The sequence below is a fragment of the Strigops habroptila genome, chromosome 1 (genome assembly GCF_004027225.2).
Source record: "Strigops habroptila isolate Jane chromosome 1, bStrHab1.2.pri, whole genome shotgun sequence".
NCBI classification, from domain to species: Eukaryota; Metazoa; Chordata; class Aves; order Psittaciformes; family Psittacidae; genus Strigops; species Strigops habroptila.
The window spans coordinates 53,858,839-53,884,028 of NC_044277.2; the positions used below are offsets into that span (position 1 = coordinate 53,858,839).

Here is a 25,190-nt window from a genome sequence, read left to right on the forward strand (position 1 = left end):
AAAGTGAAGGGTAAACAGTGAGGCACAGTCCTTCACATCTGAGAAATATTGACCTTATGGCACAAACCCATTCCCCTCCTTCTGCAGCCTGACCCACCTAAATGCAGTCCTGAGAGAAACCAGCAGGTGTTGGGGTGCACCACAGACCAACCCAATGGCTAACAATGACTTCTGTTCCTAAGGGATTATAAAAGGCAGCTACACACACATGAAAATGGTCACAGTGTAAAAAAAAAGACCTGTTAGAGTCTGAAAACTGATGTGGATGTTTTACAGGGATGGGTACAGAGGCGGGCCAGCTCTGGTTAGAAGGTATTTAGCTCCCAAGTCAGGCATGGACTCCAAACTAGGTCTGACAGTCATTTGACTTTGAGAGCTCCTGCAGCTTACCGAGAGTCTTTTTATTCAAAGAGTGAAAGTACTAGCTGAGCAGAATCTAAAAGTAGTAAGTCATAGCAATGTTTTTCTCTGCCTGTTTCAATCTGTGGTCCCTAAAAATTCCATAGTGGAAACTTCACATGCATATAGATTACCGTGTAGCATCTATGCATCTAGTTTCTGTTTGTGCATCCCTTAAAAATTACTGATCAAGCTCAGAGGTCAACACATCACAGGCTGAAACACATTGGCTGAAATGACCTCAGGAAAGTTACCCACTAAGCTGTCTGACTATTACTGCCTTAGTCTTTTTGTTTTGGACAAACCCACAATACAATAATGGTTAATTTTAGTCAAACTTTGAAAGCATGCCATATAAGACATAAACTAGAGATGTGCCTTTGTTAGAAATCATAATGTTTGATCAGCTTGATTAGATTTCAATCATCAACATATATATAGAGAGAGTATTTAGACTTATTGATTTGGTTGATTTGTGTTTTGTTAAGTTTGTTACTAAGTCAGAGAAGTCTGGTAACTAGGATGTGGACATTGATGTACGAGGCTATCCAAGCGATATCCCTATAAGGTGATGGTCTGGTAGAGACAGTACTCTACAGAGTACTTCAAAGTAGAACTTATAAGATAAGAAGCAGAGTTGCATACCAGTACCAGTCAAGGAGAGATAAAAGAGTGTTGGTGCAAGCACGATCGTTGGGACTTATCCAGAACTCTGAAAGGTGAAAAGGACATAGCGAGGAAGACGTCTTACTTCATCTGAGGAAGACTACTTACTTCATCCTGACGACCACCAGAAGGGGGCTGCGCAAGCGTAGAAACGACTGATGATGTAATCAGGAGATGAAGCAATTTTAAAATACATATGCATGAGAAAATGTTGTAACCTGTTGAATATACATTAGATTGTGAAATCTCAGTAGGATAAATTGTGAGCACGTTGTAACGGTCTTTGGAACCAGATTTGGGTGCGTACCCCTGGTTCCCGGGGCCTCGAAATAAAGCACCACATATAACCTCCTTAGAGTGGTTATGTGTTCTTCTCTTGGCTAACACCTTGTCCAAGAAGATTTTTTAAATCTACTTTTTAATTAATTAGTACAGCTACCGAAGAAGTGCGAGCTCACGGATCAGTCTGGGAGCCAGGAGTTCTGGAGTGCTGCTTTGAGTCTGAAGCTCTTTAAGATCTGCTATAAAAATCGTAACATCACTTTGCAACTATGAGACAATTCCACACTTGATAGAATCATAGAATCGTGGAATGGTTTTGGTTGGAAGGAACCTTAAAGATCATCTAGTTCCAATCCCCCTGCCATGGGCAGGGACACCTTCCACTAGACGAGGTTGCTCAAAGCCCCATCCAGCCTGGCCTTGAGCACTGCCAGGGATGGGCCAGCCACCAGATAGGGGATGATAGCCTCAAGGGGATGATAGCCTCTCATTTTGTGGTGAGGTGCTTAATGAAATTAAATTCAAATGCTTATAAAATAAAAAGTCATATTTCTTTCTGAATAATATTTTCTTTTCTTCCTATAGGGAATGTCGCTAAACAATAATAAACTGTAAAGATTCTAGAAACAAACAAACAAACCCCAGTAATTTTGTTTTATTTGGAGCTTATACATTTTTTGAAGTTGCAACTTTTGTAATGTAAAGATTTCAGATTATCCTTGGCACGGTCAGAATAAATAAATATTAATTTTCCAGTACATTAGCTTCAATAATGAATCTCATTTCTGTTTTTTATTACTGCTGTCACAATGTAGCTCTCAGTAAGTCAGCTTTCAGCTAAATACTGCCCACAAATATGAAAGTTGTTCATATTTGAATTATGAAAAATTCATTCACATGTACAGTATGGCAACGGGGGTAAATGAGGGCAATGCCTGCCTTCTGATTTTAATATCCAACTATAAAACATCTAAATTTGAATTTATGTTTGAAGAATTTCACACCACCAAAATACTTTTGGCAGGGTATTTTTTCCCATGTATACAGCATGTGCCCATGCATCAACACTGTCTTATTAAAATTATTGAAAACCAAAAAAGAATAAAACAAAACAAAATACCCACCCATGAAAACTCAAAATAAAGAACACTTTTCTGGGCCAGATGGTTCACTGCAGCAACGGATTAGTCTTTTGTTCAAACAGGGTTCCCACATCGAAATCTTTGCTGGCCACAGAACCATTTCCAGCCAATTACAGAGGATTTTAATTGGTATACCAAAAAAGGCTCCCAGCTTTTGCATATCCTTGCACAGCAGCGAGATCGCCTTTAGGAGGAGCCTTATCCCCTCCTGTACAGCTAATGAAAACACTCGGTGGCTCCTGCAAAGCTGTTAGGCATTATAAAATACGGTTTCATTAACAAATATTCTGGAAAAAAAGTGAAAACTGATAAAAAGCACACTCGCCTTTCACTCCACAGTCTTATCTCAAAATAATCAGCTTTATCTAAGCCTTCTGTGACAGATGCTTGTCTAATTTGCTCTTCAAAACTTTCAGTGATGGTGCAGTAATCATTAATGCAAATTTTGAGAATAAACAACCAAATCTTTAACATGGACAGCCTGACAGAAATCAAGCAAAACCAGATGCAGTGGAGACAGAAATCTGCTGAATAGTAAAAGCAGTTTAGAAACAATTGTCATTTTGAGGACACAGTGAAGAGTAGAAAATTGGGTCTTCATGGAAGGGATAAGAAATAATTCGTTTTACTTAGGGGTGGTCACAAGTCTGGTTCTAAGAGAAATCAGGATCAGACTTAGCCAAAACCAGGAAAGGGCCGAAAGGCTGAACAGAAGGTTAACTTTTGCAAATCTAAGTCAGCTCTTGTAATTTGTTACTTTTGTTGCTAATGCTGCTGTAGGTACATCTGTTCACTTCTTGCACCCCCCTCTTAGATCAAGGGAGGCAAGGTACAGAAACACTTTATTCTGCATTAATCTTGCTCATATAATTTGTCAGAGCTTTAAGAAATAGAAGGAATGTCCAAACTGATCTTTGGTGTCCTGGTTTGTCTTTCGTGACATTCGAACACTGGCCCAAACAATGTCTCTGTCCAACTGACTTACCATCTTCAGTTGGCAACTGATTCCAGCACCTAACAGTCACCTGAGAGTTGAAATGTTTCTTAATGGACAACTTAATTCTCCTTTCCTACAGGTTAAGCCCCTGTAGGCATAAAGAAAATTTTACCCCAGTCCTCTTCACAGAGTTCTCTAAAATCACTGAAGCCCGTGACTCACATCTCCACCCAATCTTCCTATTTCCCAAACTACACAGCCCATATACCATGTTTTCCAGATCTCTCATCATTCCCACTTTTGTCTGGGTTTGTTCTGGTTGGTCAATTTTTTTCTTGAAGAGTGGTAAGGAAAACCTAGCCTGATACTGCACGTTCACCAGTGTGAAGCTGCATGCAAAACTACTTCAAGTGCCTTCTCCTCCCTGTTAAACATGCCATGTGCAGCCCTCTTTTCATAGTGCTATGACCCCTGTGAGGAGTGAGTTAAGCAAACTTGTTTAACTCGAACTGCAGTGGGCAAGTAATGTGTGGAGTTAGTCACTGCACCTCAGCAAAGAGACAGTAAGATAGCAATTTGGTAAGGGGGATTAGCACAGTTGGTTATTTAACTCCACCTCTAGTGCTCGCTCCTTTCAACATCAGCCGTGTACTTTGTCCCCTGCATGACTACTGTTTTAATGACTTAAGCAAAGTGTTGCTAAGTACTCTGTCCTCCTCACCTCAACCTACAGTTCATCTTCCCTTCCTGTAAGAGAGTGGGATGATCCTACCCCTTACAGTTATTGTCTTTATACTGAATGTTGTCTTGTCCTATTTATCTTTTTATAAGATTGCACTCTTTGCCTTGGCCTGCTAGATATGTCTCATGCTATTGTTTTATACTCTTCCGCAGTAGGTTCTACACACATCTCATCCATACGCTGTCTTGCTGGTGTTCAAAGATACTTCTTAGCCGAAGTGCACAGCTCCTGTGTCACTGATATTACTCATCTGATGGTTTTACTGCTGCTTGCTCAGGATTTTTCCTGAATTAGTGAATTAGGGAGAAATAGTGGTGCTTGTGAAACTACAGGTAACATCCTCCCCTTCTTAAAGATCAGGACAGACTTCAAAAGGACACATTTTTCCTGTTACTCTTCAGTCAACAGCTGCGTTTGTATTGGTTATGACAACTGCCATGCAAGTTGACGCACAATGTCACTGAAGGAGCATGTCCTTGCAAAACATGCTGTCCCTATCCTAGAGCTGTGGCAGGCCTTACGCTGGTGTGTCACTTCGGGGGTTGCCTGGCAGTGACCGCACTGGTTACATGTCTCCATAGAGAACTCGGGAAGAGGCATGGGACCAAGGAAAGCTAAGCTCCTGCAATACCAAAATTTCCACTTCTCCACTTTCCTGTTTGGAAAAATCCTTAAAGTTACTGCAATTTCTACATGGTTTCTAAGTGGCACCCTCCCTTCTCTTCCACAGGTGGAGGTAGGAAGAGACAAACTGTCTGACAAAATATCCTCTCCTTCTTCCCTATTTCCTCCCTCCACACCAGGACAAGCTAGTATGTACACAACTTTTTTGACAGTAGATAAACACTTAGTAAGGATTCCTTACAAATGAGCCACTTTGCATAAATAACTTCAGCTGTGGCCCACAATCAACCACAAGATACAAATTTAGGTGAAAACAGGCTGTTTGGAGTCCAGTGCTCAGAGAACTATTTACTGTTCCCTATTTCCTGCTCTCCGTGATAGATTGTCAGTGACAAATTGCAGAACTGTAACAAAACTAAATGTCATAGAAAACAGGAAAAGAATGGGTTAACACAGGAGAACAGTCCCCACACACCTGCAAGCCCTAAGCCTGAGTAGAAAGAGATAAAAGCCTGGGCTCAGTTTCCCAGGGGGAAGTTTGTTGGTCTAAGCGTGCTCTGAAAAAGGAGTTATTTATTTCATCAGGCTGGGAAGGAGGTTCCTTCCCAGAAAACAATTTGCCCTGGATTGAAAAGTTGTTTGTTTGTTTCTTAATAGCTGATAAGTATCCCAAGCTGAGGACTGAAGACGACAGCCGGTGTCAGCCTGCCTGTTAGAGAAGCCTGGTGAGCAACGAAATGCTGTGGGTGGCTCTTCATGCCCTAAACAGGCTAGTGCAGGAAAAACTACCTTTGTACCTGCTCAGTGAACAGAAATTGCTGCTTCTGCGTCTGTAGGAATAACACTAAATACCTCAGCTGAAGCTACTGTATGCATTAATCCAGGCCGTAAGCTTATTCACAGGCTCTAAAATCAGCAGCTGAGACACCCTAATTGGAGCATTAGAGCAAATCAACAGATTAGGGCTGATTTGCTCTAATGCCGAGAGGCTTCAGACGAGATCGGCTTCCCCTGGTGCTGTATTAGCTGTAACTAGGTAACACGTAGCGTGTATCTCACATACACACGCAGCAGAGCCCTCCCTGTTACTTTCCCGGGTAAACCGCAAGGCCCTGAGGAGACAAGCTTTCGGCCCAGCCGAGGCTCCGTGCCGCCGTGACAAGTTGCATGGGGCGGGCTGCCGGCAGCGCACCCCCCGTCCCGGGCGCGGCCGGGGGGGCCGGGCTGTCTCGGGTCCGCCCCGCCCCGCCGCGGGAGGAGCGCCGCCCACAGCACTTAACCGGCGCGGCCGGCGCTGCTCCGCGGCTGGGACCGGGCCCGGCCATGGAGGTGGCGAGGGACTACGTGGGTTCGGTGGTGCGGTGAGTGAGGGGAATCCCGTATACTCCACACACCCCGGCCCTGGCGGCCGGTCGCCGCCTGCCTCCCCGCTGGTCCTGGCCGCGGGAAGCGCCGGGAGACCCTAGGCTGGGTGACTGTCGGCGTCCAGGGGCGAAGGGTGGTTGCCAGGCGCAGTGTGAGGGCTGATCACAGCCGGCCTGTGCGTATTCAGTGTGCTGGGTGCTAGGTGGGAGAAGCAAGATCTCGCAGCCTGTTCAGCCTCAGATAAAGTTCTGAGGGCAGTGCGAGCAGGAGCTTTGCAGCCTTAACCCCTGTCTGAGGGCTAATGGCTGGGACGCGTTCGCCTCTCGGCGGTGGGGAAGCTGGTGTCTGGTGTGCAAGGAGCTGGTGCGGCTGGCGCGGGTGATAGCGTGACCACGGCTCCTGGCCCCTGCTTAACATTTCGGGTGTGCTGACCACGTTCAGAAAGGTTTGCCTGTATGCCGCTCACAAACGGATCTATTCCTAGCTGCGGTTCTGGTATCTCTACATACACTTAGTGTCTCAGCAGGGAAACCAAGTCTGCAACCTGGTTGAATCCTAAGTCTCCTGACTGATTTCTGGCTTTTATTTTTGCTTCACTGTTACTGCATTTGTCATTTGCCTGTGAACTCTAACCTAAAAGTCAAACCGTGCCATAGTCCGAAGTTTCATGGGTTGTGCAACGCTGATTTTTTTCAGTGAGGCTGAAGACCATTGCACCACATTCTTAGACAAACATACGAAGCATATCGCAAACAAAGATAAAGGGGGAAATGTGTGTACAAGGCTCAGAGCAAGCTTTTAATCCCCTGGTTCTCCTAAAGCTATTAATTCATCTGTCCCACCAGCCTGGACACTACACTGAATGCTTGGGACAGTATCTGTGAGCCCCTCTCTCGCAGGTGGTAGTTATACAAAACAAACTGGACAAGACGCCAGAGTTTGAAGGTGTTTGGTCTTTCAATTACAAATATATGTTTGTGGTTTGCACTGATATAGGATCCCTCCTTTAGGAAAGAGTGAGGACTTGATCCTTTTGACTTTGAAGAATAATAGAACAGCAGTGGAGTTTTTGCTACCCAACATGTCACTCGACTTTCTCATAAAGCTGACTGTACCTTAGTATGTTCCTTTCCACCTCTTGTTTCCAGACTTAGCTTGATCAGCTTTCAATAGGAAGTTATTTTGGTAACTCCAAATCTAGCAGAGGAATTCCCTGCATCAGGAGTCAGTTTGTCTGGTTTCTGAGGACAGCTGCAGCAGAAAGGATCTTTCCAGGAGCCCTGAACCTAGGCTGGTCTGTTGGAGTCTGTGGCCTTTGTGTGTGTGTGTAAACAAAGAAAAAACAAGCTTTCAGGAGCAGGCTCAGCAATGAAAGGGTTCACACTCTGTTTATCTGGCCTTTTTTTTTTTTTTTAATCACATTGGCTTTTGTTTCCTAGTACTTCTCATTAACTGAAACCTCAGCCTGCACTGAAGCCTGGACTCACTGCTTTGTAAGCAGATGTAGTTTAAAGATGATATTGACTGGCTTTAGTGAAATGCAGGTGAAGTGGCATCAATGTTAAAACTTGGACTCCTGTCAAGTGACCATCTGGTGGAGCTAATGGAAGTCCTGGTTTATTAATCTGTTTTGTTATATTTTTCTCTGGCTTTTTATGTCTGATAGAACTAGGCAGCAGTGTGAGGTGATTGATCTTGAATCCTGAAGAAACTTCTCAGAGTTGCAAAATATGGTTTGTATAGTTGGTTGTTCTAAAGCCTGAGGGTGAACACTGTTAGCTCAAGTCCTGCCCCTGAGCTGTGCCCCTAAAGCTCTTCATTCTGTATTGGGTTGTATGTTTTGGCTTTTTTCCTTATGCGTTGTCTTTTGTGAATCGCAACTTGGCTCAAGTAGTGGGAAATAAAACTGTTCAATTGAACTGGTATTTTCTGTCTTTAAAAAAAGAAAAATCTTGGCAGTGCTGTCATATATACCACTCAAGTAACCATTCTATGTGCTGGTTTTCAAATGTGTGAGAGGGAACAGGATGTAACTAGCTCTGAAAGCATTGTCTCTTGAATCTTGAATGTTGCGCTTTCTAACACCAGGGAGCCCTGTGAAGTGGAGTCACCAGCCGCAAGGTAGATGAGCAGGCTTCGTATCTGAGGAAAAGACCCAAGTGATTCAGAATGGAAGCTGCCCATGGACCAGAGGGGTGATTGGGGACTACTAACTTAGTCAGTGAAGAGATTAACAAACACTCCCTGTCCTAGCATGCTTCCTTGTCTATGGAGCTTCAATGAATATACTGAAGCACAGAGTCAGTGCTACTCTGTCACCTTATCTTCCTCCCAGGTCTTGACTCTTCTCCAGGAGGAAAGTGCTTATTAGCTCTTTAATTTGAAACAGTGCCTGTGTCTTGAAAACTGTATTGACTGCTCATCCTCACCAGCTTTGTTACAGGAAGGAGAGAGATGTCTGCCAGCCACGGGTGTATATGCAAACTGTTGAAAGCCAGGGACCTCTAGTAAAAAAAAAAACCAAAAAAACCCCACAACACGAAAGCTCCAGTAATGCTGAGGAGCTTTTGGGAAGGTAAATTTTGATGTACAAAGGAAAGGCAATAGCCCAAACTTCTGTAGAAAAGTAGTTCAGAATGATCGCAGAAAGTAAATTAATTGCTGAAACTCTCTCTGGCCAGTCACAAAAATTACTTTCTGTGCGTCACATAAAATATGCTTAAAGACCAAATAAGAGATTTGGGAAAGAGAGTTATTCTCCCTGGTCAATGTGGACTTGCACAAAATACATGACTGAGACATTATTAGTTGAGTAACTTTATACCATTTCATCATTGTTTCAAGAATTCCTGTATTCACACCCTGGCTGCAAAAATAGACTGTCAGTTCACTCCCTCCCCATCTGTAAAAGTATCTGAGAATAGATTTTCCTACATGAAGATCTTTCACATATATGTGGACGAATAAAATGGGGATGCATCCTTTTCCCAACCCTGTGCAATTCAGTACTAAGGAGCAAAAAGTATATAGGGGGTAAAGTCCAGAAGTGTGGAAGACAAAATATTGTCTACCTTTAAAAGACTTGTTAGAGATCAGTCCTTTCCAGGTGTCATTCAGAGGGTGATTTTTGGCAATCTGGCTATTGAATTAACCAATATAATTTGGCAGCCAAAAGCTGTCATTAGATGTAGATGGGAGCAGGTCTGTACCTTGGTGTGGGAGTAGGCAGTTACAGTGTTACGCACTCAGTTTACCTAGGGGAACCTAAACAGTCACTATTAAAACATGGGATTGCCCAGGAAAATTTAAAATCTTTTTCTAAAAGTGTTTGAATCTTCCAGCCCTTCTGGCAGCCTGCTCCAACACTATACATTTATATACTTTAATGTTAATTTTCATTTCATTTGACGACTTTTGATATGTGAGAAGTTTTATTTTGTGATTTTCAAAACTAAATGAAGTTTTATATGCTGTAGATATTATTTACAAGATAAACACCTCAGCTGTTTGGAAGACAAGCATAACTATATGAAAATGCTAGTTGTTTTAAATGTGGATAATATGTTCAGTCTTCCTAAAGCAAACTCATCTTAAATAATTAGTTGGAAGTACTCTTGTGTGTTATCTCATTGCGTGTTTATGTTGCAGGTAAAGAGAATGATCTAAGTAGCTGAATGCAGTAGGAGCTGCTGCCTTTCTAATTCAGAGTTAAAACCTGTCAGCCTCACTGTAACCATGACCTTGACATCAGCTGGCCCATATCTGCTTGAAATGTTTTTAATTTTAGAAGTGTTTTCAAATGTCACTGGCAAGAGAAAGCTCGGAGACGATACGTCTGTGGGCCTATGTAGTGTTTAGCTCTGAAAGCAAGCTCCATGGGTCTAACATGACCTGTGAATTACTTGTATAATGTGCTTACCTCATTGAACTCAACAGTCCTCCTTGCAGTACTTGACACGACTATTTTTGTAACTATGGTGAATTTTTATTTGTCTTAGATCTTTGGTATCCATGGGAGCATCTGTGGGAGCAGTAACAAAACAGACCCTGTTCCCTCCTCTCATGCCTGCAGGGCGACCTTTCCGTGTGTCGAATGCCTCTCGAAGCAGCCGGAAAGGAATTGTAGCAAGCAGTCTGCAAGAGCTCATCAGCAAGGTATGGCAAATAGCCCCACTATGGATGAAACTTAGTGAAGTACAGTATCACAGAAAGGCAACCCACAGGCTCTTGTTGTTCTAAAAATCATTATTGCGGAAGTTGGGAGAATATGTCAGATAAGTAAGTCTTAATATGAAAGGATGGGTCCTCTTTTGAATGCTAAAAATCTACTGGGGTTTTTGCAGACTTTAGATGCCTTCCTTATATCTGCTGGAATAGTTACTCTGGTTTTGGAGGAAGATGGCACGGTTGTGGACACAGAAGAGTTCTTCAAGTCTCTGGATGATAATACACACTTCATGGTTCTAGAAAAAGGACAGAAATGGACACAAGTAAGTGTTGATTGCCTTTCTCACTTGAATAGAAGTGGATGGAAGGATTTCTGTGGGGAGAACAGGAAGAAAACTTCCCCTAAAGAAGGCAAGGTATCAATGTAAAACAGGTTTTGCCTTGTGAATGAAGTAATGGCTTAGTGAAGGTTAGAAAAATGCCTGTGTTTAACCTTGCAAACAGCTAAAAGTTGTCATCAAAACCTGATGTTAGTCTACATGCTTCAAGATCTTTTAAGAAGTACTAAGACTGGCTAGCTTTAGCCTTCTAATCATATCAACTCGGTGTCCAATTTGTGTTTTTGTGGGGGAATAGTCATCTGTACATTAGTAGAATAGAGTCAAACTCCTAATGGTCTTCCCATGAAATAATTGTTGCTAGAAAACTAGCATCAAAATTTCTCCTACCAGGTGCAGAGCTGGCTGAGGACCTGTAAGCAGGCCTGCCATTTTTGTCTGTATATAGATGGCTTATTTGTGTGTCTCCCTTTTCTCAGTCTCCTGTTGCAGCATGGGCAGTTTGTACGTTTTTTGCCAAGATACCTTACTGGCTTTTCAATGTGCTGCATCTGGGCTGTGAGTTCCAAGAGCAGAAAAGAAGTTGCAGCCAGGGTATGACTCCACCTCGGCTGCCCTATGTGCTCTCTGGCATGTCAGCAGAACAAGTCTGAATGCTGCCCCCCTTTAGCATGTGCTGAATGACAGCAGGAGGGCTGCTGCAGCTTCACAAATCATCTGGAGTGCAGCACAAGCTCCGTCATGCTTTATCCAAATATTCTGGGTGCTAATGGAGGGCATACACTACCAAGCATACCAACTACTTCTACATGTCCAAAACTGTTGTTGATATGGGGCCCTGTTGCTGAAGCTCAGAGACTACCAAAGTAAACCAGGCATAAAATTGCTGGCTAATAATATACTACAGTGTTTAATGTGGTCTGACTTATCATGGCACTTTCTGAGTGCTGGGGTGACAAGTACAAAAAGGCCTAGTCTTACACAACTTTATTGCTTCATTTAGCATGCAAAAAACACCTTGGCAGCTGCCAAGTCATTAACCTTGAGTGGAATGTGCTGAGCAGAGTATCCCATGTATCCACTAGATGTCTCTGTAAATATGGGTCTTCTTTACTATTTTCTTTCTTTATTTGTTTTTTCTCCCTTGAAACAAGATCCTGAAAGCATCACTGTCAGCCCTGGAGCAGACAAGGGCTGCTTTCAATACAGGAGGCTGGATTTAAGGTGGAAGATGACTTTCTGTGCTCCTCCTCCTTTGCTTTTTCTCTTAAAAACTCAGTATTAAACCCTAGGCCTAATCAGTAGTGGTTCCTTGCCCATGTTACTTTTTTAGTTGGAAGAAAGAGAGGTATTAGGAGCCAGGATTTGAAATGAGGGCCTAACTTTTCACGGATGTCATCTTCGCAGGTATCTAAGAGGGCTCATCAATATTGTGTTCCTTCCTAAGTGGAAGGACCTGATGTCATCCTGGTTATTTGGTGGCCTGTTTCAGCGTGGACTAACTGTGCTGCCTCAGCTAGCAGCTGGGACATACCAGGATAATTAAATGGGAGGAACACTGTCCAGTGGCATTACTTGTGGCTTCAGTATGCTCTGAAGAAGCAGCTGTATTACAGGAAATAAATATTCAGGAGGTGCTATGTCACTCTAGGACGTCTGTGTCTGTTTGGAATAGCCCCAGAAGCCTGGTTAGGACGTGAACAAAATTATGTAAGCTACAGACTTACTTTTCACTGTGCTAATGCTTTTAATTCTAGTTTAGAACTGATCAAGAACTAGCCCCAAGACTGGCATAAGCAAGCTGCTTCTAGAGATGCACAGTTAATGATTGTCTTGCTGTAGTTTCCTGGCTCATGGTACAAACTGTCTCTCCCTCTCTTTAAATTAGACAAGAAATGGACTTGCCACTGTGAGACAAAAGAAGAAAATGGGAGTAGCTAACATCACGTTTGATCTGTACAAGCTGCACCCGAAGGATTTTATTGGCTGCTTGAACATTAAGGCGACCTTCTATGAGATCTACTCTGTCTCATATGACATCAAATGTATGGGAGCAAAAAGTGTATTGCGGTAAGTATGTTTCCACTATTGATCAGGCATGTGCGTTAATGTAAAATCTGTGATTGCTTATTGGTTCTGTGAAGCAGATGTGTTTATAAATTTAGTATTTTTATTAATTCTTACATTAATTCTTACATACATATGCTAACTCTTCTTTTGTAAGGTGGATAGCTGATGTGTAAAAACTTAGTATGGCTTTTTATGGTGGAATCTTAAATTTCTCCCAAGGCAAAAGCCTTATCAGCTCGTATTAACTGCAAGGGTGTATGTACAGCCTCTTTGTTTTCCTGAGAGAACTCCTCCAGACTTCTTTGACTTGTTTGAATAATGCAGGAGGCTGAGGAAGAAGCATTAGACTTTTTGAAGGGGGAACTACACATGGTTGAAATGAGAGGGATTTGAGATCTAATGACAAAGGTCTTAAAGCTTGCTCAGGCTTCACAATACCTGGCTGCTAAATTCACTACCTGAGCTACGTGGAGGTAAAGGAAAATGGGAGAGATATGACACTCTGCTGTCTTAATGTGAATTTGTCACCTGATGTCACTGTTTTTAAGCAAACTGGTCTCCAAGCAAACTAGGAGCCTAACAAGGACCAATGTTTCCTACAGGACTAATCTGTGGTGGATGGGTTGTGAGTTTAGCAGAACTGGCTGTCGGGAAATGCTGTCTTAGGCAGGGGCAACATAATATCTGTCCTGTCCACTGCTTTCAACAGTGTGTTGAAAGTCTATGCCTTGTCAAAACCAGCTGCGTCTTGCCGTGGTTGAAGAAAACTTATTCTGAGCCCAGACGCTTTCACAAAGGTGCCATACTTTGACAGCTGTTGAAGCTGCAGCCCTGAATTTCTCTACCTGACCTTTCAAATTCTGTTTGACACAATGGTGTAGTGTTGCTGAATTTTAATACTTGAGGACCAGATCTGCTCTGTACAGAACAGTTGAATATTCCGTAAGTGAGGTTTTCTCTTCCTCTGAGCAACATGTAGTCTTTAGTTTGAAGTCTTCAAATAGTCCCTTGTCTCATGATGCAGGTATTAAGCATTGTAATGCTAATCTTGGTCCCTTGCTTAATCTTTCAGGCTATAACTGGTGTGACTGTATAAGAAACTCATCTCTCTAGTCATGCTGCAGTGATTATCCAGTTATATGCTATGCCCACCTGCAAAACTGGCTTCATTAGGGTTTATTCAAAGCAAAGGTTTACCCTTGAACAGCTGCACTCCTCTATTTCCTATGTTTGTCAAGTCTCTTGAGCCAGAACAAACTCTGATCTCTGGCTATCTGCTGTGGAGATAAGTATCAGCACTGGAACTTACACTGCTAAGGAAAGTTTGAAGTGACAGTTCTGCCTCCTTGCCAACGCAGGGCAGCTGGTGAGAAAGAAGTGGTGCTGGCAAACAGCTGAAGTAGCTGTGGAGTTCTTCTGGAAGCAATGTTATGTTACAGAGTTGAGCTCTAAGGGAAGTGCCAGTGTCAGGGTGGGAAAATAGTCTTCTAACAAAGAACAGGGGTGACAGAGATAACCTTGGGTACTCATGAACACAACAGTGAGATGGCCTGTCTCAGTTTGCTGTTGATATTGGACACAGATGATGTTATGTTCTTGGTGTAGTGCCTTTGCTAATGAGTTCCAAATTGTGACCTGATGCCCTCTTCCTGGGCCCGCCTGTGGAGTGCAAAGGACTTTAAAATGCTGCAGTTGTTCATCAGTGAGAGGGGCTCAAAGGCTGCTAGATCCCATTAGTGCGTTTCCCCTAATGGTTTCTCCCCATAGTGTCCAACTGAAGGATCAAATGTCCAATTCAACAAATAACTCTGTGGCTTAAGTGACAACTGCTCTTGTGTGCAAGCAGCACACTGCAGCTGTTCAAAAGCTTGGTACCAGGTGCAGCTTTCTTGCCAACTGTAAAACTCCTTGGCCTGTACTATCTGGTGGAGGGAAGGACATACTGAAACTGCATATGTGTGGGAAGCATAAATAAGGGTACAGTGTTTTTTAAAAGCTTCCCAGGCTCTAAGTACAGGGTATTCTACCCTTTTGAAGCATTGGATTTTGACTGCAAACCTTCTTTCATCATAGTGGAAAAAATGAATTTTTAGGAAGAAGACTTTGTCTTCTCTAATAGAGTTCAAAGGAGAAGTGAATTAGCAGCAAAGAGTTCACAGCTGCATGTTTCCTCAGACAGGAATTCAGAAAATCTTCTTCCTTTTTTGCAGGAGAGGAAGGCTGATCTGGTTTCTGCATCTTCAGAAACTGACCCCTTTCCAGTTTTGGAATGGTTCTGGTTCTTGCATACCACTTCCTCAATGCTTCAGTCAGCTTCATACTCACAAGGGCCTGCTTAACTTTCAGGGGCTGAGGCTTGAATATAGTGCTTAGTACTGATATCCCCATTGTTTCTTGGAGAATGGAAGGAAGATGTAGCTAAATTGAATAAATGACCATTCAGATATTATCATCTCTATTCCCCTGTGGTGTTCCACAGTTTATATTGTAGACTTCTGATGCTTACCTGATCTTAGTTTATGGATCTGTACTGATTCTCACACAGTACTATATATTTGAATGTTGATACTTATTAAATATTTAAAAAAGCCGTTGTGAACTGAGAATTGTTAAGGCTTGAAGCTTGGACAGCATTTATTTGCCTGGCTTTGCCTGTTTTGCTGTCAGGTATCCACTGTAATGTGATTGTTCAGCTTCAGATCTAATCTAGATTCATCTGTAGCTTAGAGATACATGCAGTGTTGTATTAGTGAATAGCCTAAAGGTCAGATATGAGGTGGCTTCATGATGCAGGAATGCTGCCAAGCTCCCAGGCAAAGTCATCTTTGGGAGTGCTCTGGTAGTTTGAGTGATGGCTTTGCAGAAGGATGGTAAATGCCTAACAGGATGACAGCCTGCTTTGTTAAATGTGTTTTCTGGTTGTGCAAACATGTCAATAGTTTTCTATTGATCAAGAGCCACAGAAGTACTTTTTTTAATAAAGAAGATACAAAAATGACCAGCTTAGAAGTGAAAGGGAATGAGAGAGTTCTTACGTGTATCTACCTAATGCACCCTGATGGTGGTGTGGGTGGGGAGAAAGGTGTAATGTCATCCTGCTGGTGACTTTTCTTTTTTTGTTAACAAATGGCTTTTCTTCTAGGAAGGTGCTTCAGCTGATGTCCCACGCAGCACAAATTACTGGACAGTTTCTTCTCTATACTGGAACTTACATGTTGCAGTTGATGGGTGAATATGATGAAGATGGCACATGTGCAAGATCAAGGAGGGAGCAGTGAGCCCAGCTGCGCTTCTGATATTGGATCCTTTTGTTTAAAGACATTCTCTTGTCCATATTTGATTATAATGATGTAGGAGGGATATCCACTGATGTGAACTAACATTTTTCCCGTTTGGGAATGGTTGTAGGCCTTGATCATAAAATAAGTGTTTGGTGTCCACAGGCTCTTAATGCCACAAAAGAATGGGTGCTTAAACCTGAGAATTTGCCCCAGCAACTTGAAATGGAAAATACTTGGAAACTTGTGTGCTTTGTAACCAGTGGAATGTTTCTTGCACTGATCAAAGCATAATGTGGTTGGATTTTTTCATGGCTGTCTACTTGCCTTCTGAACAGACCGGGCTGGGGTGAGGGGGACTCTGGGTTTTTTGTTTTTAATCCTTAACAGTGCTGGTATTAGTGCCCAGCTGGCATTGAGGTACAAAAGAGTGAAGTGTATTTATTTACTGCTGCTAATAATGGAACTACACAATATAACTTAATCCTGGTTTAGTGACTGACTAATGAAGTCCAATTGGAGAAGTGCAACTACTAAGCAGAACCTTAAAATTTAGCCTTACTTCCCTTAAAACAAGTAAAAACTTTTCATCATAACTCTTCATACTTCAAATCTACAAAGAAATTCAGGTTAGTATAGCTCACACAAGTTGAAGAACCTGATATATTTATTTAATGGGTCTGATGTCCAGTTCTGCCTGAAGTATTGAATAATTCACCATAGTTTCATGAATATGGCTTACAAGCAGCCTGCTGAGCTTTCTTCGGGAGTTAAATCATCACTTCTGTAGTTTTTACTGTTTAGGTACAAGGTGACACAACATCCCAAGTTGTACTTGAGGTGCAAGTAAGAGGTGCTGGATTTTGATGCCCCTGTGTTTGAGGAGAGCACTCTTGTGTAACATACATATGCTCCAAACTGGATATTTGCAGTTTTATAGTCTCCCAAGACAAGCTGTATTAAGGGCAAACTTTCTAATCCTTAAATAGAATTCTCCATACTGTTTTGTACACTTCAGTGAATGGCTAGTGTGACCAGCTTTCAGCAAGCTTTTCCTCAACAATGTAGAAAACTGGAAAATGAGCAGTTAGACATGTTGTTAAAATACAAACTCCCATTGCTGGAGGGGAAAAGCCCAGCTTTGTTCATAGGTGTGGCTTTTGAACTTTTCATTTGCTTGCTCGTGAAAAATTTTAGTAAGTTGTCATAGTCTTGCTTAAGATTGAAAGCTGTTAAGGAGGCAGCAGATACAGGTAAATGTGTCTGACCTCATGGTAGGTGCCACTAGGAAGAGAAGCTATGGTGACAGCATGAACACGCGGGGCAAGGGAAGAAGGCAATGGGAGCAAAAGGGAAAAGACCAGTGTGGACCCCGCAGTGCTTGCCATGCAGCTGCTGAGAAAGGAGTCCATTAACTGTGGACATCAACTGCACTGGCCAGTTGGAGGAAAACCTAATCTCCTACAAAAAGAGCAGATGGGCTGAAAAGACCAAGCATCATGATTGGTGGGATCTATTCTGACCTGTCAGCTGAGTCTGTTCACTATATGTGGGAATATTGCTCTCACTTTTATCTGCAAATTCCACCTTTATATGCTTATTTTTACCTTCCTTTTATGGATGGGACCTAGCCAGCTGGAGCTGCATCTTTCAAATCACTGTTGTGACGAAAGGCAAGTGTTAAAGGTACTGATGGACACAAGTTTGGTAGGTCTCTGCCAGTCTCTCCAGCAATGGTATTACAACTAAGTAGACAGCTAAGAAAAACCTTGAGTTTTCCTGATTTCTGTTGTTTCCCATCTACATCTGATTGTTTGCTGGAGGAGGGGGGAGGGCACACTGCTCTAGGCAAGGTGAGGACGGGTTCTTTCCTGATTTCTTGCAGGGAAGAATGTCTGTAGCTTGCAGGACTGTTAGGTTTCCTTCAGAAGAAGACAATCTATTCTGGGAGTAATAAGAAAGAGGTTATATTAAAATGAAGCTTAATACTTCATCTGTATTGTTCTTGGCGTCTCACCCACCCAAATGATTGTTGCAGTGATAATAGTTGGCTAAAGTCTTTCTACCCCTATCAAGGAATTGCATTTAACTGATGCAGTGCAAGGACTTTGTCATTAATTCTTTCAGCTTTAAAGAACCATTTATTCTATTAGAACAAGCAGATCTCTTGAAAGCAAACTCTATATAATGCTCCTAGGAATATTTATGCTGCTAATGGTGGGAGCATCAACGTTAAAAAAAACCCAACCAACCAACCAAACTTGCATAGTTCAGTACTGCTTTGTATGAATTGCCTCTTCAACATCTGTAATACAAAAGCTTTTGCAAGTCTGAACTGTGCAGATCTCAAATTCCAGCCTTCTATAGCCAGAGGCAATTGTTACAGAACTAACACTTCATACTTTCCAATGGCACTGAGAACCTGACATGATCTAAAATGCTAACTCACTATGAATTTGCGATGTTTTTAAGCAGCTGCTTCTTTGACAGCTTAAGAGTTAAAACTTAAGCTGCTGAATGTCATGTGAGCTGTAAAATCTCCATCTTAGAGCATCTCCCTCTGATTCAAAATGCAAACAGCTGAACAAAGTAACTCAGCTTTGATGTTTTCTCAAAATGGGAGAAGTGACTTGGAAGTTGCAGGAGCCTGAGTTGCTTCACTGCTGCTGAATTTGGGTTTTGCCACAGGCTTAGTATTTGGGGGATGATATTTCCTACTGTACCAACTTCTTTCCAGAGATAAAGTTTTGGCTTTGGATCAGACTGGAGGAGTTTATCATTCTCTGAGTTGGAACCAGTTTGATTTTGTTTTTCACAGGCTGCTTAGGAGGCACAGCTTTTACTTAAGCTGTGTATGCGGTACACAGTAAAGAGCAACTTCAGCATTATCTTTCAGCAAATTATATACAAGTGGTGTACAATATCTAGCAAGAAACAGAAAAACTAAAAGCACAGGCTTTTAACTGCAGATATGTAGAGAAGCAGCTAGCTTTTCTACTTGCCAGTTTTAACTTTAATTTTTCTTTCCATAAGCTCAGTTAATCTGCACTTGTTAGTGTTGCAGTCAGGGCTGGGAGCAGTGACATGCTGAAGGTGTGAAACATGTTTACTGCCTCCTTGCTTGCACTGACCCTTTTTGCCTGTTGCTTTGCATCACTTGCTAACAATGCACCAAGTCATACTCTCCAGTTACCAAAAAAGGAATTTTCACTGAAGTACTCGATCTTGTTGACTCAGGCACTGTTCATGTTCTGCAGGCAAAACAAAGTTGCTCTCTTTGTGACTAGAATGAAGAATCTTGTAGGTTTTTTGTATGCATAATTTATCATTACTTAATTTCCTTCCTTTCATAAACCCATGAAGTTGTTGCTTTCTTGCACCTTCCTATTATTTCAGGAAAAATAAGATTACAAGCTCTTCTGTCCAGAGGGAGAGGAAAAGGCAGGATTTAAATTCCTTAGACCTTTTTGGATATGCTCTAGGAAACATCCTGAATCCCTTCCCAAAAAAGAAGGGAAGGATAAAGAAAGGAAAGTAAGACTTTGAGCTGGAAGTTTTTTCAGTACAGTAAGTAGAGAGGTATTCACAATTTAGGAAACATTGTAGGAAATGTAATTCTGAATATTAACTGTGATGATAACTACATATGATCATTTGTAACTGACTAGAATTGTAACTCTAAATCATTTCAGCATGCTTCTTCCTGAGATGGCACTTGAACTGAAGGCACAAGCTTATTTAAGTAAAAACAAAAAAAAAAAGCTTAAACCCAAAGTACAAAGTGTATTTTTGATTTGATGCCTCAAGTTTTACTGGAGGTATTAATGTGATTAACATACCACTTCAGCTATATATTATTATCCTTATGGGGTTTAGAGTTTATCACTGCTTTCTCTACCTTACCCTGTCATATATGCAGTTAAGGTATTTATAATCATGAGGATTGCTAGTTTGCTAAGGAAAAATATAGTATTTTACTATGTCAAAATTTTCAAGCTCAGTAGTTTAACTTGCTATGAAAATCGAGATGGGTGAGAATTGTGTCAGTGATGGCAATATTTTCTGATGCGTTGTGCCAATTTTAAAGAACACTGTCCATGAATAAATAAAACCAAATGGTGGCTTTGGATGTCGTCTCTATTAATTTCCAGAATAACCTATTCCTGAAATAATCTTGAATGTTAATGGATCTGTGGTTTGGCACAGACAGTATCCAAATGCTGGACTGTGGCAGTGAAGTAACCGGATACTTTATTATGTGGCTCTGAATTCTTAACTCTTTACTGCTGACTCACTTTCTGGCCTCAGAGAAACTGTACAAACTGTGTTTCCTTTCACACAAAAGGAAGGCCTTCCTCCATCTTTTACCAAAGCTGCAAAAGATTACAAACTACTGACTACGGGAGATAGAAGGCTTTAGCAATCTGGTTTTCACTAAATACTGTAAGGATCAAGGACCTCTTATAATGCCTCACAGAAACTCCCTGCAGTTGTTTATCTAAAGCTACAGTAGCACATATTTGATTGCAGGGAAATATGAATTTTGTGAAATATTAGATTTGTCTAGCTCAGGATTAACTTAGTCTTCAAAAGGAGTAGCATGTAGGTGTGATCAGTCCAGCATACTTGTATACTTGCACTTGCAGAGTTTGACTATTGAGCAGTTCACCTCTTGTGGGAGAACCAAGGTCTGACTTCTGCAAAAGCACAAAATAGTGCTGCACTGGGTTTAGTGGGAAGGTTTTGGCAGTGGGAGGTGAAGGGGTGGTGTGGGGGTGACCTCTGTGAGTGGAGACCCGGGGCTGCCTCTGTGTTGTACAGGGCTGCTTCCAGCTGGCTGCAAAATGACCCCACCATTGCCCAAAGCTGAGCTCTTCAGCCACTTTGGTGCTGCCTCTGTGGAAACACATTTAGGGAACGGTAAAAATGCTGTGCAGCAGCTGGGAGACAGGACTAGAAAAATGTGAGAGAAATAACTCTGCAGAGAGCAAGGTCAGAAAAGGAGGAGAAGAGGTGCTCCAGGTGCTGGAGCAGAGGTTCCCCTGCAGCCTGTGGTGCAGACCATGGTGGGACAGGCTGTGCCCCTGCAGCCCATGGAGGTCCATGCTGGGCAGATACCCACCTGCAGCCTATGGAGGACATGATGCCACAACAGGTGGGCATGCCTTGAAGGAAGCTGCAGCCCATGGAGAGCCCATGCAGGAGCAGGCTCCTGGCAAGAGAGGAGCCCACACTGGACCAGGTTTTCTTGCAGGGCCTGTGGGGACCCACTGGAGCAGTCTGTTCCTGAAGGGCTGCATCCTGTGGAGAGGATGCTTATGCCCCTGTGACACTTGGGGCCAGACAGAGGAGGTAGAAGAGTTGGGAATGGAGGAGTGAAGTTGAGCTTAGGAAGGATGGGGGAAGGCAGGAAGGGAAGGTAGTTTTAGTTTTGTCTTTGTTTCTCGCCATCCTAGTCTACTTTCGATTGACAATAAATTATATTAAATCTTCCCTGAGTCGAGTCTCTCTTGCTGGTGTCAGTAACAGGTGAGTGAGCTCCCTTTCTTTATCTTGACCCATAAGCTTTTTAATATTATTTTCTCCCTGTGTCCTGTTGAGGAGCTGGATGAGAGAGAGGCTGGCAGCCAGCCAAAATCAACCCACCACAAGCACAAAACACTAGAAGTAAAAACAAGCAAAACCCAAGCTGTTAGTGCTATAGGTGACCAGTAAACTTGGAAACAAATGTTTTGGAGTGTTTTCTGGATGGCTTTTGCAGGCCAAGGTTAATGTTTTCAGTTGTCATGATACAAACTATTTACTAACCTCAATCTTAAGTGTGGTTTATCTAAGGTCACGCATCAGTCCGAATCATTTATAGAGGGCCCCACTCATAATGTGCTCTTGGCTAGAAGTATTTATTAGTAAATATTATTACTTGAAGGAGAACATTGAAATAATAGCTATTTTATGGAACAGCTAATGAAACGTAACACTAGAAATACAGTATGTCTTTATAGACTCCAGAATCAGGATAATGCATTCTATGCAGTTCCAACATAAAAGGTTGATTATCAGTTGTCTAAAAATTCTGCTTTAATAATTAGCATATATTATGTATAGATTAGGGTTTTTTTTACATAATCATCGAATCATAGAATCAACTAGGTTGGAAAGACCTTTAAGATCATCGAGTCCAACCATTACCCCAAGACTGCCAAGACAAGATGTAATTATTGTCACAGGTTAGTTGTGATTCTGTTCTGTGGTTAGAAAAAAAAAACAACTTAGATCCTCAGACAACTCTATTTAAGAAAAGAGTAGCTTAATGATGTAGGTAGTCAGTCTATTATAGACCCACAGAAATCTCAGACATCTAAGAAGTCCTTTAAAGTCCTCAAGTTAGGTATAATTATTTCTGATACATTTTGTAATTACACCATTATGTTCATAATCCTTTATGTTAAAAGCACTTTAATTACAAAGCATTTTCCCTGGCACAGGTACATAACTTGGTTTGCTGCTGCTCTTTATTAAGTAGTGTCTTCAAATGCTCTTCTCCCATCTCAAAATTAGGCAAGAATAAGCAAGAAAACATTAAATAGTATTATTCAAATATAAGGACTACTGATTTATTATTGAACTAGATAAACTCAAGTCTACAGTACTCTCTATTCCTGAACAGCTAAAGTGCAAATGGCATCATTTCAGTGATTCCTGCACCAAGTGTACTTAATTTAGGTGCTCTCTCAGTTGCAGCTTTCCTGCTTTCTTGCCCACTTAGGGAAGTTGCTTAGAAAGCTGCTACAACAGTTGCAGAATAGTGTTCTGATCCCTCAGTGATCGTGCTTTCCAAATCAAAATTACTATCTTCTAGAATAACTGATGTATTTCCAGAGACATTTTTTATTCAGAGACTCTCAATATCTGAAATCAGAAATTACTGAATAGTAGCTGCAAATAGCTACTCCAGTCTCCCAGAAAAGCCATTTCATCTTTAGATGAGATGATCAAACTGGTTCTCCTCTCATTATAAGCATTTTCTGCAAACTGCATTAAGATCAGAATTTCATCTAGGTAAGAAAGTACAGTCAAAGGTGAAACGATAGTTTCACCTTTGTCACCACTGAATTCAGTATAAAATTCTCTCAATCCCTCCTAGCTCATTTGGCCCTGACATGGTACCCCCGTTTAGTTTTCGCAAGTTGTGATCAGTGAGAAGAAAGCAGGTGTAGTCACTAGCAGCATAAGCAATGACTAAAGGCAGTAGAAATCTAATGGATGAAAGTCACTTTTGTTTCCATGGCTTCTACCTATCCAAAGGGTAAGGATTTTGGTGCTTGGTCGGTTTGATTGTGTGTGTGTTTTGGGATGTTTTTGAGTTGGTTGTTTTTGACATTTTGGTGTTTGTTTGGGTTTTTTTGGTTTGTTTTCTCAGAAAATTCCAACTGCTTACATTCTATTTTCAGTTGGAAGATCCCAGCACTTTTTGCACTGCTCTTGTTTTCTGTCATCTAAACCTTTCTCTGTATCTGGTGCCGTTACCTAGATGTCATCAGCTTCAAGCACTCAGTTCCTTCTGCTATTTTTCTCTGCCCTGCTCTGGTGACCCCTTTACGCATGCAACCTGTTATGTTGTTCCTCTTTGTGGCCTTCCATCGCCTTTTCCAGATTCTCTTTTGGCCACATTCAAACTAAAAATACTTAATGACTGAGGAAGAGGGTGGGAGGTGTAATAAACAAATGGAAATTAAAAAAAAGGATATTTATATCTGGCTTTATCTGTAGTTCGTATTAAGGTTTGTTATATAGAAATTTTCAGCCTCCTTGTATGTGTGGCATTTTTAGCATAACTGTTTTCCATACTAACAAAGCTGCTGTCCTGAGATAAAAAGCTTTTGATTACTTAGCATTGCACTCTATTCCTGACAGATCATACAGGCCACACATATATAAAGTCCCTATTCAGTACAGAGACAGGACACCACAATGAAGTTGTTTTACACAACAGAGATGTATATCTCTGCAAATCTTCCATGCACAGGCAACAACTGGATCTCCACACCCTTCCCACAAAGCAGTGGCATTCAGTTGTGCAGTCCACATGCATTGTAACCCCATATCCTCCTGCATTCTGGTACACTGTTTAAGAAATGGACCGTGAAATGGATTATTCACTGTGGGCGAGCAGTGGGTTGAGTCCTGGCCATGGGCCAAACTGACCTCTTACATTCTTAGCATTCACAAGCCTTTAAATCATTAATATGGTAATGTTGCTAATAGGCTGCAGTGAGGCAATGGGCGTACACCCTCAGTCTCACTGCTGCAAAGTGGCTTTTCTGTGTGTAAATGTTGTCTTCGCCTCCTAATTCCCAACCAGTAGCTCTCCGAGTATCCTGCTCAGAGGGGGATGCTTTAGCTGCTTTTGTGCGTCCAGTACCAGACCACATTCCTTCAGTGGCTGTACCCACCCACCCTGGACAGTGCTGCAGGCTGCACTGTTAAAAATAAGCCAGGCTTTGTCCAGTCCTAGTTCTGCTGTGCTGTTTGTCCTGGGGCTGATGGACTTGCCAGGAATGGTGCTCTTCTCCTTACAAATGTAATCTGAGAGAATCATTTCTGAAGCAGGCTAGAAGCAGGATGCTGACTTTGTTTGGACATGTGTGACAGATGAGTAGCATCTATGCTGGTGAGGGAAGGGTCACAGCCAGGAGCCACTCACCTCCCAAGAAGAAGGGTAAGGAAGAAAACTGTGGCTCACCCGTGAAACTCAAGATGTGACCGCAGCAACCTATAATTTATTTTAGCTCCAAAACTACTCTTATAAAATAAGTGTTTCTCAAAGTGAGATGAATAGATGAATCACTTTTACCTGGAAAGCTACACGTTTCATTTCAAATATGTGCTTTGCTTAGTAAATGTTAAATAACTGACAGTCTAGACAGGATAGCAACACTTGTCTTAGAAGTCTACCACGTTTTATTTTTTTTCAGAGAATAAAAGCACGAGAAATTAGTCTGTGTAATACAATCTGCGTTTACACTTTTCTCCCCTTCCCCTCCTACATGCTGCACTATCGATCTCCATTGCAAGGTGATTTACTCAAGAGTCTCAAGGGGACTGATCTGGATGGAATAAGATGCAGGTGCTCTTCCACTTCAGCAGCAAAAGACAAGAAACAAAGCCTAGATCCAATCC

The 25,190-nt window shown here is 41.9% G+C and overlaps 1 protein-coding gene across 2 annotated transcripts; it reads left to right on the forward strand.

Annotated features, from left to right (window-relative positions):
• The first annotated feature begins 6,068 nt into the window (after positions 1-6,068).
• On the forward strand, positions 6,069-20,139 carry CIDEA (cell death inducing DFFA like effector a). Of its 2 annotated transcripts, none has more exons than XM_030498634.1 (5): positions 6,069-6,153; positions 10,156-10,312; positions 10,501-10,647; positions 12,551-12,732; positions 15,875-20,139. In XM_030498634.1, the coding sequence occupies exons 1-5, from the start codon at positions 6,116-6,118 to the stop codon at positions 16,008-16,010; spliced, it is 660 nt and encodes a 219-aa protein (XP_030354494.1). In that variant the 5' UTR covers positions 6,069-6,115; the 3' UTR covers positions 16,011-20,139. The 2 variants fall into 2 exon arrangements, with proteins under 2 accessions (XP_030354494.1, XP_030354485.1); XM_030498625.1 differs by lacking the exon at positions 6,069-6,153 and adding an exon at positions 7,857-8,732.
• The last annotated feature ends 5,051 nt before the right edge of the window (positions 20,140-25,190 follow it).

Excerpts from the sequence above, each read along its gene's own strand:
- CIDEA (XM_030498625.1), top strand. The coding sequence starts at position 8,635 with ATGCAAACTGTTGAAAGCCAGGGACCTCTAGTAAAAAAAAAAACCAAA. Across the intron at positions 8,733-10,155 it reads GCTGAGGAGCTTTTGGGAAG|ATCTTTGGTATCCATGGGAG; the intron begins GTAAATTTTGAT and ends TATTTGTCTTAG. Across the intron at positions 10,648-12,550 it reads AAGGACAGAAATGGACACAA|ACAAGAAATGGACTTGCCAC; the intron begins GTAAGTGTTGAT and ends TCTTTAAATTAG.